The 12498-nt window shown below is 42.6% G+C and overlaps 1 protein-coding gene across 1 annotated transcript; it reads right to left on the reverse strand.

Moving 5' to 3' along the window:
* Nucleotides 1-993: 993 nt before the first annotated feature.
* LOC138601927 (dnaJ homolog subfamily B member 5) lies at nt 994-4740 on the reverse strand. Its single transcript, XM_069673242.1, has 4 exons — nt 4534-4740; nt 3672-3930; nt 2798-3351; nt 994-1855 (listed from the first exon to the last, which is right to left on the reverse strand). The coding sequence occupies exons 1-4, from the start codon at nt 4639-4641 to the stop codon at nt 1622-1624; spliced, it is 1155 nt and encodes a 384-aa protein (XP_069529343.1). The 5' UTR covers nt 4642-4740; the 3' UTR covers nt 994-1621.
* Between the last annotated feature and the right edge of the window lie 7758 nt (nt 4741-12498).

The raw sequence follows: 12498 nt of genomic DNA on the forward strand, positions 1-12498 counted from the left end.
TGTAGTCCACTTATATTGTTGAAGACTTTTGTAGTCCATTTATATAGTTTGTGAAGACTTTTGTAGTCCATTTATATAGTTTGCCGAGGACATTTGTAGTCCATTTATATAGTTTGTGAGAACTTCTGTAGTCCACTTATAAGGTTTGTGATGACTTTTGTAGTCCATTTATATAGTTCTTGTGGACTTTTGTAGTCCACTTATATAGTTTGTGAGGACATTTGTAGTCCACTTATAAGGTTTGTGAGGACTTTTGTAGTCCATTTATATAGTTTGTGAGGACATTTGTAGTCCACTTATAAGGTTTGTGAGGACTTTTGTAGTCCACTTATATAGTTCGTGTGGACTTTTGTAGTCCCCTTATATAGTTTGTGAGGACATTTGTAGTCCACTTATAAGGTTTGTGAGGACTTTTGTAGTCCATTTATATAGTTTGTGAAGACATTTGTAGTCCATTTATATAGTTTGCTGAGGACATTTGTAGTCCATTTATATAGTTTGTGAGAACTTCTGTAGTCCACTTATAAGGTTTGTGATGACTTTTGTAGTCCATTTATATAGTTCTTGTGGACTTTTGTTGTCCACTTATATAGTTTGTGAGGACATTTGTAGTCCACTTATAAGGTTTGTGAGGACTTTTGTAGTCCATTTATATAGTTGAAGACTTTTGTAGTCCACTTATATAGTTCTTGTGGACTTTTGTAGTCCACTTATATAGTTTGTGAAGACTTTTGTAGTCCATTTATATAGTTTGTGAGGACATTTGTAGTCCACTTATATAGTTGAAGACTTTTGTAGTCCACTTATATAGTTCTTGTGGACTTTTGTAGTCCACTGATATAGTTTGTGAGGACATTTGTAGTCCACTTATATAGTTTGTGAGGACTTTTGTAGTCCATTTATACAAGTACGCTCTCTTGCAAAATAAACATGTGAATCATTTCAAAGACGAGTGAGGTGCAGAAGTTAAATTTAGATTTTTTTTCTTTATTTTTCATGCTTTCCAACATGTCTCTGTCAGGTAATAATAATAATAATACATCAATGCAGATTATGTACAAACTTTCAAATAATTCAATAGAACATTTGACAGATGAATCTCTCTTAGAGACAATGTGTTTGCATTTTGTACACAAAGTAGATCTTTGCACACAAGTACATTTTGCTATTGTAATAAATCAATGCAAAAGATCAGTCATATGAACACCATATAACTATATAAAAATGATTTTTTTCTTCACATTTTTTCTACCATTCAGGCTTAAGGAAGTCTATACAGACTTGAATAGCACACTGATATCCTGCTATAAGGTATGCAAGTATAACAGTACAGGTTAGCTTTCCATTCAAGTGAAAGGCTTTAGAGTCAATGGACGCCCTCAGATACCAAAGACCCCATTCATCAGTTCTGACCTCTGCTCTCATTCGGCATCTTAGCTGTTGTGCAACGTGCCTGCAGAAAGTCTTCTCTGAACTACAACTCACTTCAGCGCTGCTTGCCATTCCCAAACACAATAAGAGGTTGTGAGTGGTTGTGATATTAGCACCTCGGGCAAGGCTGTGTTTGTAAATTGATAACAACATACACACATGGTGAAGCTGCATCTGTAGGTAAAGCAGACTAGCACTGGGCCAGGCTGTGCTTGATGATCTCGCGGGACTGTGGCGGGATCCTGTCGGGGAAGAGCACCTGGAACTCCACCACCAAGTCCCCTCGCTGGGACGGGCTCTTGGGCAGGGGCAGACCCTCGCCCCTCAGCCGCCGGACGGCGCCGGGTTTGATCACATCGCTGCAGGGTAGAGGCATCATGCGGTTGTCAAGTGTTGGGACGTTGACTGTGCATCCACAGAGAGCCTGGAGAGGAACAAACAGGAGGAGGAGAAATTTAGTTCTGTAGACCTGTTATATTTAGAAGCAGTTTCATAATGCTTCATGAGTGGTCTGACTGGACTGAAGCACACTTGGAACAATAAAAAAATCAATTAAATGCCAGGTCTTGAAATGTGTCAAGTTACATAAACGATAAATATTGAGTGTCTGTCTTTGTAAAAGCGTAACGCTTTTTCTATGTTATGCAACAAACCATGTTACAGATGTTATAATCGCTGCCCTATTTCCTGCCTGTGTGGGAGTTAAGTGCTTTAGTGACTGAAAGGAGCCACAGGAAGATGGAGGAGCTCTTTGAAATGCCAGTCTGTGTGACTGCTACCCTGCTAATCTGTGTGGGCTGGTCGGAGTGAGAGCCAGCGACATAGTGAGCCAAAAAAGCTGCCTCTCTGCCTGCCGTGTTAAGGCAGAGGAGTCTGCAGCACACATAGTAGCTGCGAGGGAGAGTGAAGTGTGATTCGTGGGGGCAGTTGGAGCTGATGCTAAATTTAGATCCTGCTCCATCGCACTCTGCAGGGGCTGATGAGGTAACCGAGGCGTTGGCAGGCTGCTGCTGTTCTGTTAGTGGGGGTCTGTCAGCCCAATGGAAAGTGGGGGCTCGGATACCCATAAACTGAACGCTCTGTTCTGCATTCAAATATAAACCCTCTTATCTGGCTGAGATCAAACCTTCTGGCTGTCTTATTGATTCATTTCTGTAATCGATTTTCTTTGCTATGTCAGTGAATGCATCATTCTCCAGTTATATAAAGGATGGGAAGTGGTGGATGGATTAAAGCCTTACTCTGTGTAGGTGTACGCAGCTGGCAGATGACATAGTATGTCTACTTATAGAGCCCCGTGTTTCATAATAAATCATTCATCAGGGCTAATGGACCTTTAAACTTCATGTGACTGCACCAAACTCACCTCTTTGAGTGTGATCTTGGCTGTGAAGACGATGTTGGAGCCCTCCCTCTTGTACTGCGTGTTCTCTTTGTCCCTGAGGATGAAGGTGATGTCTGCGGGGGTGCTGTTGGGCGTCTCGTCTCCCTCCCTGGGGAAGGTGATCTTTGTCCCCGCCTTCCAGCCTTTCTTCACCACCACGTTCAGCACCTTGTCTTCGGAATGCATGCTGCGGCCGTCTGGGTTGAGGCGCCTGCGGGTGATCTTCACATGCTTGGTGCAGCCCTGCATCACCTCTTCAAGGGTCACCACAAGGTCGTGGACCACCTCTTTGCCCTGCAGCCGCCGCTGGCCTCTTCTTAGCCCGCCCTCGGGACCGGCGTACCCGCCAACGTGGCTGAAGGTGAAGCGTCTGAAGGGGTTGAAGAGGTCGTCCTCGCTGTCGCCGTCAGAGCCGAAGAAGATGTCGAAGTGGTCGGAGCCGTGGAAGGAGGAGGAGAAGGTGGCGTGGGGGTCACCATGGAAGTTATTGCGGAATATGTTGCACTGGCCTGCCAGTGACATCCCATTTTTAAGGCCTAAAAACAAAGACAGAAGAAGAAGAGTTGAGTTAAATTCATTAAAATCTGCTTCATCTCTCTTATTCTAGAAGGTTCATTAACATCAGCTGTTTAAGAGTTTTGAGGAAAACTCTTTTCGCCTTGAATAATTAATCAGCCTCACAGCTGTTTATGCTGATTTAATAGGAGTGGAAGTGTTTTAGTCATGATCCTCCCACTGCACATCAGTGCCTTGATGAAGACATGAATAGTTAATGAACCCTCCTAAGCTCCAGAAATTAGCCAACTGGCAGCTACTATTTTAGCTTCTTAACTCATGTAAATGTTCACTGCCTTACCTTCTTCACCGAACTGGTCGTAGATGCTTCTCTTCTTGGGGTCGGTCAGGATCTCGTAGGCCTCTGCGATTTCTTTGAACTTGTCCTCTGCGTCGGCGTCGCTGTTCTTGTCGGGGTGGAACTTGAGGGCCATCTTCCTGTAGGCCTTCTTGATCTCATCCTCGTTGGAATCGGGGAGGACGCCCAGGACCTTGTAGAAGTCCTTCCCTGTTGGTTTGATTGACAGGCAGGGTGTGTCCTGCTCTGACCGGTTGCTTTCCTGTTGGAGAAGAAGAGTGAGGAATTAGATTTGTATTCATAAAGATCACAGCAATGGTGCATGTACATCTAAAGTGTCTGAAAGCCTGCTTATGGATCAATAATGCACACATTATATAGAGAACATCCTCCTCACAAACTGCTGCACAGTATCTATTAATATGCAGAATGTGACCCCCCCCTGCAGTGACACTCTCTGTGGGAAAACACCCTTATCTCTATGCTGCTGCTGTGCAACTGCAAATCCATGCATTTTATAAGCTGATGCACAACACAACGTGAGAGAGACAGAGGGGGGGAATCGTGAGGGGGGGAAAAAAGACTTCCCCCCAATGACTGAGATTCTCTGCAGCGATTGGCTGAGCGTGTATCTTGCATATGAATTAATCCATAGCAGCAGAAATCAGTCAATTATATATGATAAATATGCCACTACATCAAATTTAGCCATAACATTTACACACTTACTTTCACACATAACATTCCTTTTGTTATATAAAACTTATGCTAGCAGTGTATTCGTCCTAATCAATTGTTTCAATCGTAATTTATCGGCGAAACAAAGAACAAAAAGGTGAAAAGCTGAAGTTAAACTTGTACTTACCGCTGATGAAGAGGATCCGGAGCTGTCGCCTCTGTGCATAACTCGCACTTTGCACTTGACATTGACATTTTTGTGCTTGACACCGAACTGAGTCCAGATGAGAACCATGTTTGCTGCTTCGGTTTAAAAGTTGAGGGTTTTGTTTGTGGCTACGTGTCGCTGTCCAGTCGCGCTTGGTGCTGAAATGTCTCCGTTTAAGCGCCGAGCTCTTCGCTGTGTCCTGTCTGAGCTCTCCTCTGCTCTCTGTTAAATACTGCCGCGGCAGCTCCTTTACTATCCGCTCACCCACCCACGCAGCGTGACCGAGCTTTCCCCGGGCCCGCCCCGTTTCCTCACGCGCGGCAGGGAATGCCGGTGTCCTCACTTTGCTCCGCGCGAGGCCATTGGTGCTCCGGTGATGATCACGCGGATGTTACAGCCTCCTTCTCCATCTCGAGGCAGGTTTCCGGAGTTCTTGAAAGCAGAGCCGAGCAGACAGTCACGACACAGGAGCAGAGAGTGGTTTTTTTCCCATTTTTCACAGACAGACAGAACAGAACAGAACAACCAGACATGCAGTTTAAAAAAGACCCAGCTGACTGCCCAGACAACCCCCAGACAGCCACTTACAGCCTCAGTGATGGATCCCCTGTCCTCAAGTGAACCATCGTTCATTTTAACATGAGCCCACTCTTTTTTTTATAAATATATAACTCTGCTGTGGATGAGAGGATGCAGGAAGATGAACTGACTCTTTATTATTTAAATGGGGCCATTTCAGGGGAGCTATTTTAAGCCACCGCAGAGGCACCCTTGTCCCAAGTTAAACTGTCAGACATTTGAGGTGCAAACAAGGTTATCTGATTAGTAAGCGTTTACATAACAGGAACATGAACGTGTGCAGTTGGATGACAAAGCTACTGCAGAGGTGGAGTCATTCAGATTCTTTACATTAGTATAGAAGATTCAATATCTAACCTAATGCACAGAAATCAACATGTATCAAAAGAAAAGTACTATATTAGTACTCATTTAAAGTATGATATTTAAACCATTCAAGTCAAATGGTCACTATTGTCTATTGTCTCCTGTCTAGGTCTGTGTATATTAGCTTTAGTTTTCAGTGTCTAAGTGTCTGTTACCTTGTCTAACCTGTCCTTGTTTTTAAGTTCAGTATGTCTGTTTAGTATGCGTGCCTGTACACTGAGCGCAAAGAAAAGCCTGGAGTCAAATTCCTTGTATGTGTGCCCACATACCTGGCCAATTAAGCTGATTCTGGCACCTGCTGATTTTCTGTAAAGGATCACAACCCCAGAAAAGTTGTGAACCAGAGCTAACATCTTAAGAAAATAATATAACTTTATCTTCGTCTTCAGCTCACCAAGAAAGGACCATTAATAGGACAAACAGAAATGGTCACATTGTACATAAATACATAAAATATAACAGTCCATATCAGTGCCTGTGTCAATGCTAATCACTTGGAAGGGTTCAGGATGTTGATTGCACTTCGGATAAACATCTTTTTATAGATATTTCTAGTTGGCAGAGGAACTCTGTAGCGCCTCCCAGAGCTCAGAAGCTCAAACTGTCCGACGAGAGGATAAAAGCTGTCGCCCAAAGACGTTTGAGGTGCACCAACTATTTTACTGGCCTCGACTATGATCTTAGAGAGTTTGTTTTTAGATCGTCAGTTCACGTGGCCGTACCAGGCTGGAAGATGGACAAGCGTTAAAATGCTCTCTACAAGGCTCTTGTACACAACTTGTAATACCTTCTGACAGACACCGAGGCTGTGGAGCCTTCTCAGAAGATAAAGTCGCTGTGAACACTTTTTAAATGTAGACTCTGTAGTCACAGAGAAGCTCATCAGGGAGTCCAGATGCAATGCAGTTTATTTTATTAGCTTATTATTTTAAATCTAAAATCTTAATATGAAATTAAATATAGGGGAATGGAAATACAAAGTAACAGATAATGTAAATAGTCAAGTAATGAGCAGATTGTATTTAAAGCTACTGTGAGGAACTTTCATTTGTGTCGGTTTTGGCGCCCCCTGTGGCCAGAGTAGTACATAAAATGTTTCCTGATCCTGTCCTGTACATGTTCTGTTTTCTGACCAAAACTCTCACCCTGCTTCCCTTTACCTATCAAACATATCACTCTCTGTAATGGCAAACAGAGGCTCCTTGTCTGTACTGTAACTCACTCCGTCTAGCATCGACCCGCTGTCAGCGCTAACAGTCACTAAAAGTAACTATATAAAGCATCAACCTTTTTATGGAGGGTCTTGTATGCTTGTAGATTTCATATAGAGGCATCAATGATACTTTCAGTCTGTTTCATAACCAGTTAAAACTCCTCACAGGAGCTTAAAGCATTGTAGTTGAGTGAATGTACTTCTATCATACTACCTTCATGAAGTAGTTCTGGTGTTGTATTGGAAGCATTTTATCTCCAGCTCCTGAAATAAAACTCGTAGCAGGAAGAGAAAAAACATGTTCTATATAATTGAATGTAATATAAAAGGAAAGTGGGACACCTCCTAAATGCCCATTGACCTGCACTCTAAATGTGTCCAGGTTTATTTCCTGCAGCTGAAACTACCTGGGATCCAAATTGTTCTGTTAATGGGTTTTCACAGCAAAGGTCACCGAGCTTTTCAGATGCAGCTTTTATTTAACGGTTCTTGCACCCATTAGACCGTGCAGGTGTTCATTTAAATGAGACCGCCCCCGCAGTTCTGCACAGAGACAGTGTATTGTGCTACTGACTTTAATTGCAAAGCAATGCAAATGAGCTTCTTAATAACCAACAGCAAACAGCTGTGTGAAGGAAAGGCCAACTTGCCTTCAAGTTATGTAAGTGAATGTGTTAAAAAAAAAAGCTGTGTTGTTTGGTGAGTGTTAAAATGTTTTTCTCTGGTGAAAATACAAAATATCACCTCAAAAGTGCAGAATGAAGGATGCAGATCGCCGTGCCCAGAACAGGAGGTAACATTTTTTTGAGTCTGATAGAGTTCATAATAAAAAGAGACTATTCACAAGTTTCAGCAGCAGGGAGGGATGGAATAAGCAATTGCCAAAAACATTAGAAGTGTTCTTCCTGTTGGCAGAGCATCCAGCTACTCTCTGTGTTTGAACTTATGGCTACTAAATGAAAATAACTCCATGTAATACACTTACCACAATTCAATTACGATGCAGCATAAGGTAAAGGAATGTTGGCTAGTGATCCTTAAAGAGATCGTGTTTCATTCCCATTAACTATAATGACTTTTTAACCCTCACTCTGTTTCACACTGTTGGCCATATCTAAAAATTTCATACACGTCCATCCACCCATTATCTATACCGCTCATCCTGTTCAGGGTCACACAGAGGGCTGGAGCCAATCCCAGCTGTCATTGGACGAGAGGCGGGGTTACACCTTAGACTGATCGCCAGTCAATCAAAGGGCTGACACTTAAGCCCCTTTCCTACAGGTCCAAAAACCTGCTAACACCCGCTAATACCCGGCTTTTTTTGGCTGACTGCCGGGGTCAGCCCTATACACGAGTCTGTATGTGACTGAGTGAGTGAGTGACGGTACTTTTACAGCCGTAGAGAGAGAGAGTTGCGACATCGCAATGGTGGGTCATGGAGGATATTGGACCTCCACTGACGCGACTCTCTGTCTATACGGCTCTGGATACTTTGTTCGGGGAGTAGGCGGGGCTGCTCCTCCGCTGCTCCTCCGCTGTCCTCACCTACGTCCGCAACGCGCACCTGCTTTCAAACACGTCGTCATTGGCCTCATGAGGACAGCCCTTGTAACACATTGCCCACAAAAGCGCACATTGACCTGATGCGGTCAGCCACATACTAGCTTTTGATCTCGTCTTGTGCTTAGTGGGAAAGGTTACAATCAGCATTCAGACCCGGGTCAAATGACTCTGCAGTAGACCCATTATCGCCTCGGCTCCGATCGGCAATGATGGGAACACAAAACCCGTGTAGTCACGCTAATCTCCGCCCCCTTTCCGGCGCGATGCTGCCACCCGTATCCGTCCAAGCAACGCTCGAACATCGTTCCAAATTTGAGACCTAACCACCGAAACATCCAGCTGTTTACTAACCCTGTTTCCGGCGTGTTTGTGATGTCAGAGAGACTGAAAGGAGTATACTCCACTGGCAATAGGAAAAGAGACAATCTGCATTTTTTAGCGGGTCTTCCCGGGTCTGAAAAACCCGCATCAACGCGTTAATTTTGGTGGGAAAGGGGTAATAGAGGCCTATGGGCAATTTAGAGTCACTAATGAACCTAACGATGTCCTGTTGAATGTTTTTGGACTGTGGGAGGAAGCCAGAGTACCGTGGACAACATGCAAACTCCACACAGAAAGCCCCCTATGATTTTACCCAGGAACCTTCTAGCTCTGAGGCTACGTGCAAACCACTACCCCACCGTGCAGCCTGAGAATAAATATACCAAGTGACAACTTACCCAAAAGGTCAAAGGTCAGCTTCACACTGACATTAAACAAACATTTGGCAGAAATATCTCCAAACTTGGCCAAAACCTTCCGATGGACTCACGGATAAACTGGTCAGAGGTCATGGTGGGGTCAAACATGTTATCACTAACACAATATCTTATTAACGTCTAAAGGGAATTTAGTTAATCTGGATAATTCTCATTTTTCTATCCGTCTTAGAGAACAAAGCCATTCATGATCAAGCAGTGGACAGTCTGCCCACGCTCTACCCCTCCCGTACCTGTTTGTTTGTCGGAGGGTCCTCTGATAGTCACATTCTCAGAGAGAGACAAAGAGGGAGAGATGTTGGGTGATGTGTTCTTTCAGTAGACAAATATATCCTCTGTGCTGCCCACAGTTACAGTGATATTCTGTGGGGAACATTGATGGGTGTCAACTGCAACTTGATGGGAATGCGGAGGCACGAAAAAACACGAGGCGCTATTTCGAGTTTTACATCGAAACGGGCTCGAAAAAGATGACAGACAGGAGAATAATAGAGCCCCTCCCCTCCTCTCCCAAAATAATCCGACAACCCTGCCTTCAGCAGAGGATAAAATACACAACTCCAGCTCTTTTTCCCCCCTGCCTCGCCTTTAACGATGTCTGTACAGTCCCTAAGCAAGAAGATACTGAAGAGAAGAAACTAGGGCAAAGTCTATTAATGAGAGCGCGTGATGTTTAGAATAAATAAAACATCTATGAATATCCCACAAACCCACATAATCCGGTCAACATAAAAAATTCTCACCACATGAAGGTAAACGAAACACAGCTAATCATTTCTTAGAAAGCTGGTTTTACTCCCATTGACAATGAGTCGCCGTTTCTATTCACAGATCGTACTACAAGATTACGACACAGCGTGGACTCTGCAGCCGGCAGTGCAGCCATGGAGATGGAGCCAGTGTCACAGGGTGCGTACATACATGGCAACACTTCCTCTGCTGTGATGCTTCAGACATCCAATAGGGCATGGAATTTCCTGGGGATTCTCCTTTCGTCTTACAGGAAACGGCAGACATATTTGGTTTGCAACATGTTGAGCCAGGAGCGTCATGCACCAGATAGCAGCTCTTACATACTATTCACAGATGGAGCCGGAGAGGGTGAATCAGAGCAGGCTCTTACACGGCGCTCATTCTTCCTGCCCACGGGAACAGTCTGACTCTGTGTACGGCCAGGTTTTCACACACGGAGCTGTCTCGCTCACAGAAACACAGACAAAGTTAACTGTCAGTCTCAGAGGAGATAATGCTAATTAAAGGAGCAAGCTGCGAGAAGGCGGACAGATTACATGCAGCCTATAATGTTCTCCTGGTGTTGTTTGGTGTTCTCACAAACTCTGTAGTAGATGGATGAACTAACCACTATCTCTGCTTTTGTTTGTGCCCACTGTTTTTAACAGCACGGTTAAAATTAAATATGGGTATTCTTTTTATATTTATCGTTTTATAACTTAATATTAAATGGAGCACGTGGGCAGTAGAATCCTTCCTTCTACGGACGCAATCATGTCTGTAGTGTAATTTACCCAGTATAATCCATGTCTATATTATACAACCACCATATGTAGGGATGTTATGTAAACATAAATCAATCAATGCAAACTCACCTACATGAAATACATGCATGCCAACTCTTATATAAAATAAATAGCTCTCAGTAAACGTGTTTGCCTCAAACTGTAGACCTGATTTTAGGAATATTGAGGTCTTGAGCCCGAGTCCCTTTTACATTGACATGATGGCAATTTCAATCTGTTTTTGGGTAAATTGAAATAGTTGTGTATATAGTTGTGTAAATAGTTATATATATATATGTATACATATATATATATAGTTATATATATATATATGTATACATATATATATATAACTATTGATAATTTTGAGATAAGGAGTCACAATTATGATCGAAAGCTGAAATTAGGATATAAAATTAAGATTAAAAGTCATAATTATTTGGTTTAATGTTGAAATTAGGAGATAAAAAGACATAATTATGAGATGGATGGCGACATTGTGATATAACACGTCATTATTACGAATTTCAAAGTCGAAATAATGAGATCAAAAGTCATAATTATTAGATTAAATATCGAAATTATGATATAAAAAGATCATATTTACGAGACAGAATGTCGAGATAGGCTAATATTTTTGACTTTTTATAGCAAATTTTTACTGTTTTAACTCACAATTTCAATTTTCATTAATGTAATAATGGCTTTGCATCTCATAATTGCAATCTCGTGTGGCATCTTAACTTTTTATTTAATAATTATTACTTTCCAACGCGTAATTCGGATCTCATATCGTCTTAACTGTAAGCAGGTGAATTGGTACCGACCGCCGCGACCTCCCCCCATCCCTTACAGTGGTTCCGTCCACGTGATGTCAGAGGTCAAGCGGGAAATAATCAAAACAAAAGGAGCGGAGTTTAACGAAGATACGAATAAAATGGATATTAAAGAAGCGGAAAACGGAAATTTTGAATGGAAATAGTCAGAACGTAAAAAAACTACAGATTTAAATTGCAAAATGTTATCATAGAAGTACATATATTATTCATAATTAACGCTTTAAACGTCAACGATACCACTGCTACGCAAAATCATGCTAGCTTCAGCAGTGATAACAGTAACTGTATCAGTCCGCCAGCACCTGTTGAAGCGGAGGAGGACAAAGTCTGGACAGATGAGCAGCAGCAGTCTGACTCCAGCTGAGGAGAGGCAAGAGGAGGCCGCTGACGAGGACCACCAGGTGTTACAATGTAAGTTCAAGAGTGATAGTTTAAATTAATGAAGCTCAAGTCCAGTAAACTTTTCTCCTATTTGTGGTCGAGAGCGGAGTGTCACGTTTCAGTGCTTTTGTTGGCAGTCAACCTGTGCTGTAAATCCTGTGTTTTTGAGATACAGGTGAATTTATGTGTACTTATTGTGCTGTTGTCTTCGAGGCATCTTCCTGTAATGTTAGGCTTTCTGTAAATCCTGTTGAGTACAGGTGAATGTTGTTGGCTGAGTTAATACCCCACGAGGAAATAATATATTATATAATATACAATATAATAACAAATGTTGAATAGCAAGAAATTTACTACAAACTTCGGAACAGCGTGATACCCTTGTTTTGTCTCTAGGACCATCATGAGGTTAACTTTATTTTCCCACACTTAGTTTTATGACCAAAAGCCACTATAGCTTTCCGGTCCCATCACTATTGCTATCTACTAGGTCTGGTAGTGAGAGAGGTGCCAGTTCCCTTCCTGGGCACTGTGGAGGTGTCCTTGAGCAAGGCACCAAATCCTTAATGTGCAGCCCCCTCATTCTCAAGTAGTGCGTGTCCATAGAATCCTGTTTGTGCATGTGTGTGTATTTTGGGCCTATGTTTGTAATAATAACAGATTGAAAACCTAAAATTTCCCCTCTGGGATTAATAAAGTATACCTTCTTCCTTCTTCTTCTCACA

Source organism: Semicossyphus pulcher, unplaced genomic scaffold (genome assembly GCF_022749685.1).
Source record: "Semicossyphus pulcher isolate SPU_LCO1_2020_fin unplaced genomic scaffold, fSemPul1.0.p SCAF_22, whole genome shotgun sequence".
NCBI lineage: Eukaryota > Metazoa > Chordata > Actinopteri > Labriformes > Labridae > Semicossyphus > Semicossyphus pulcher.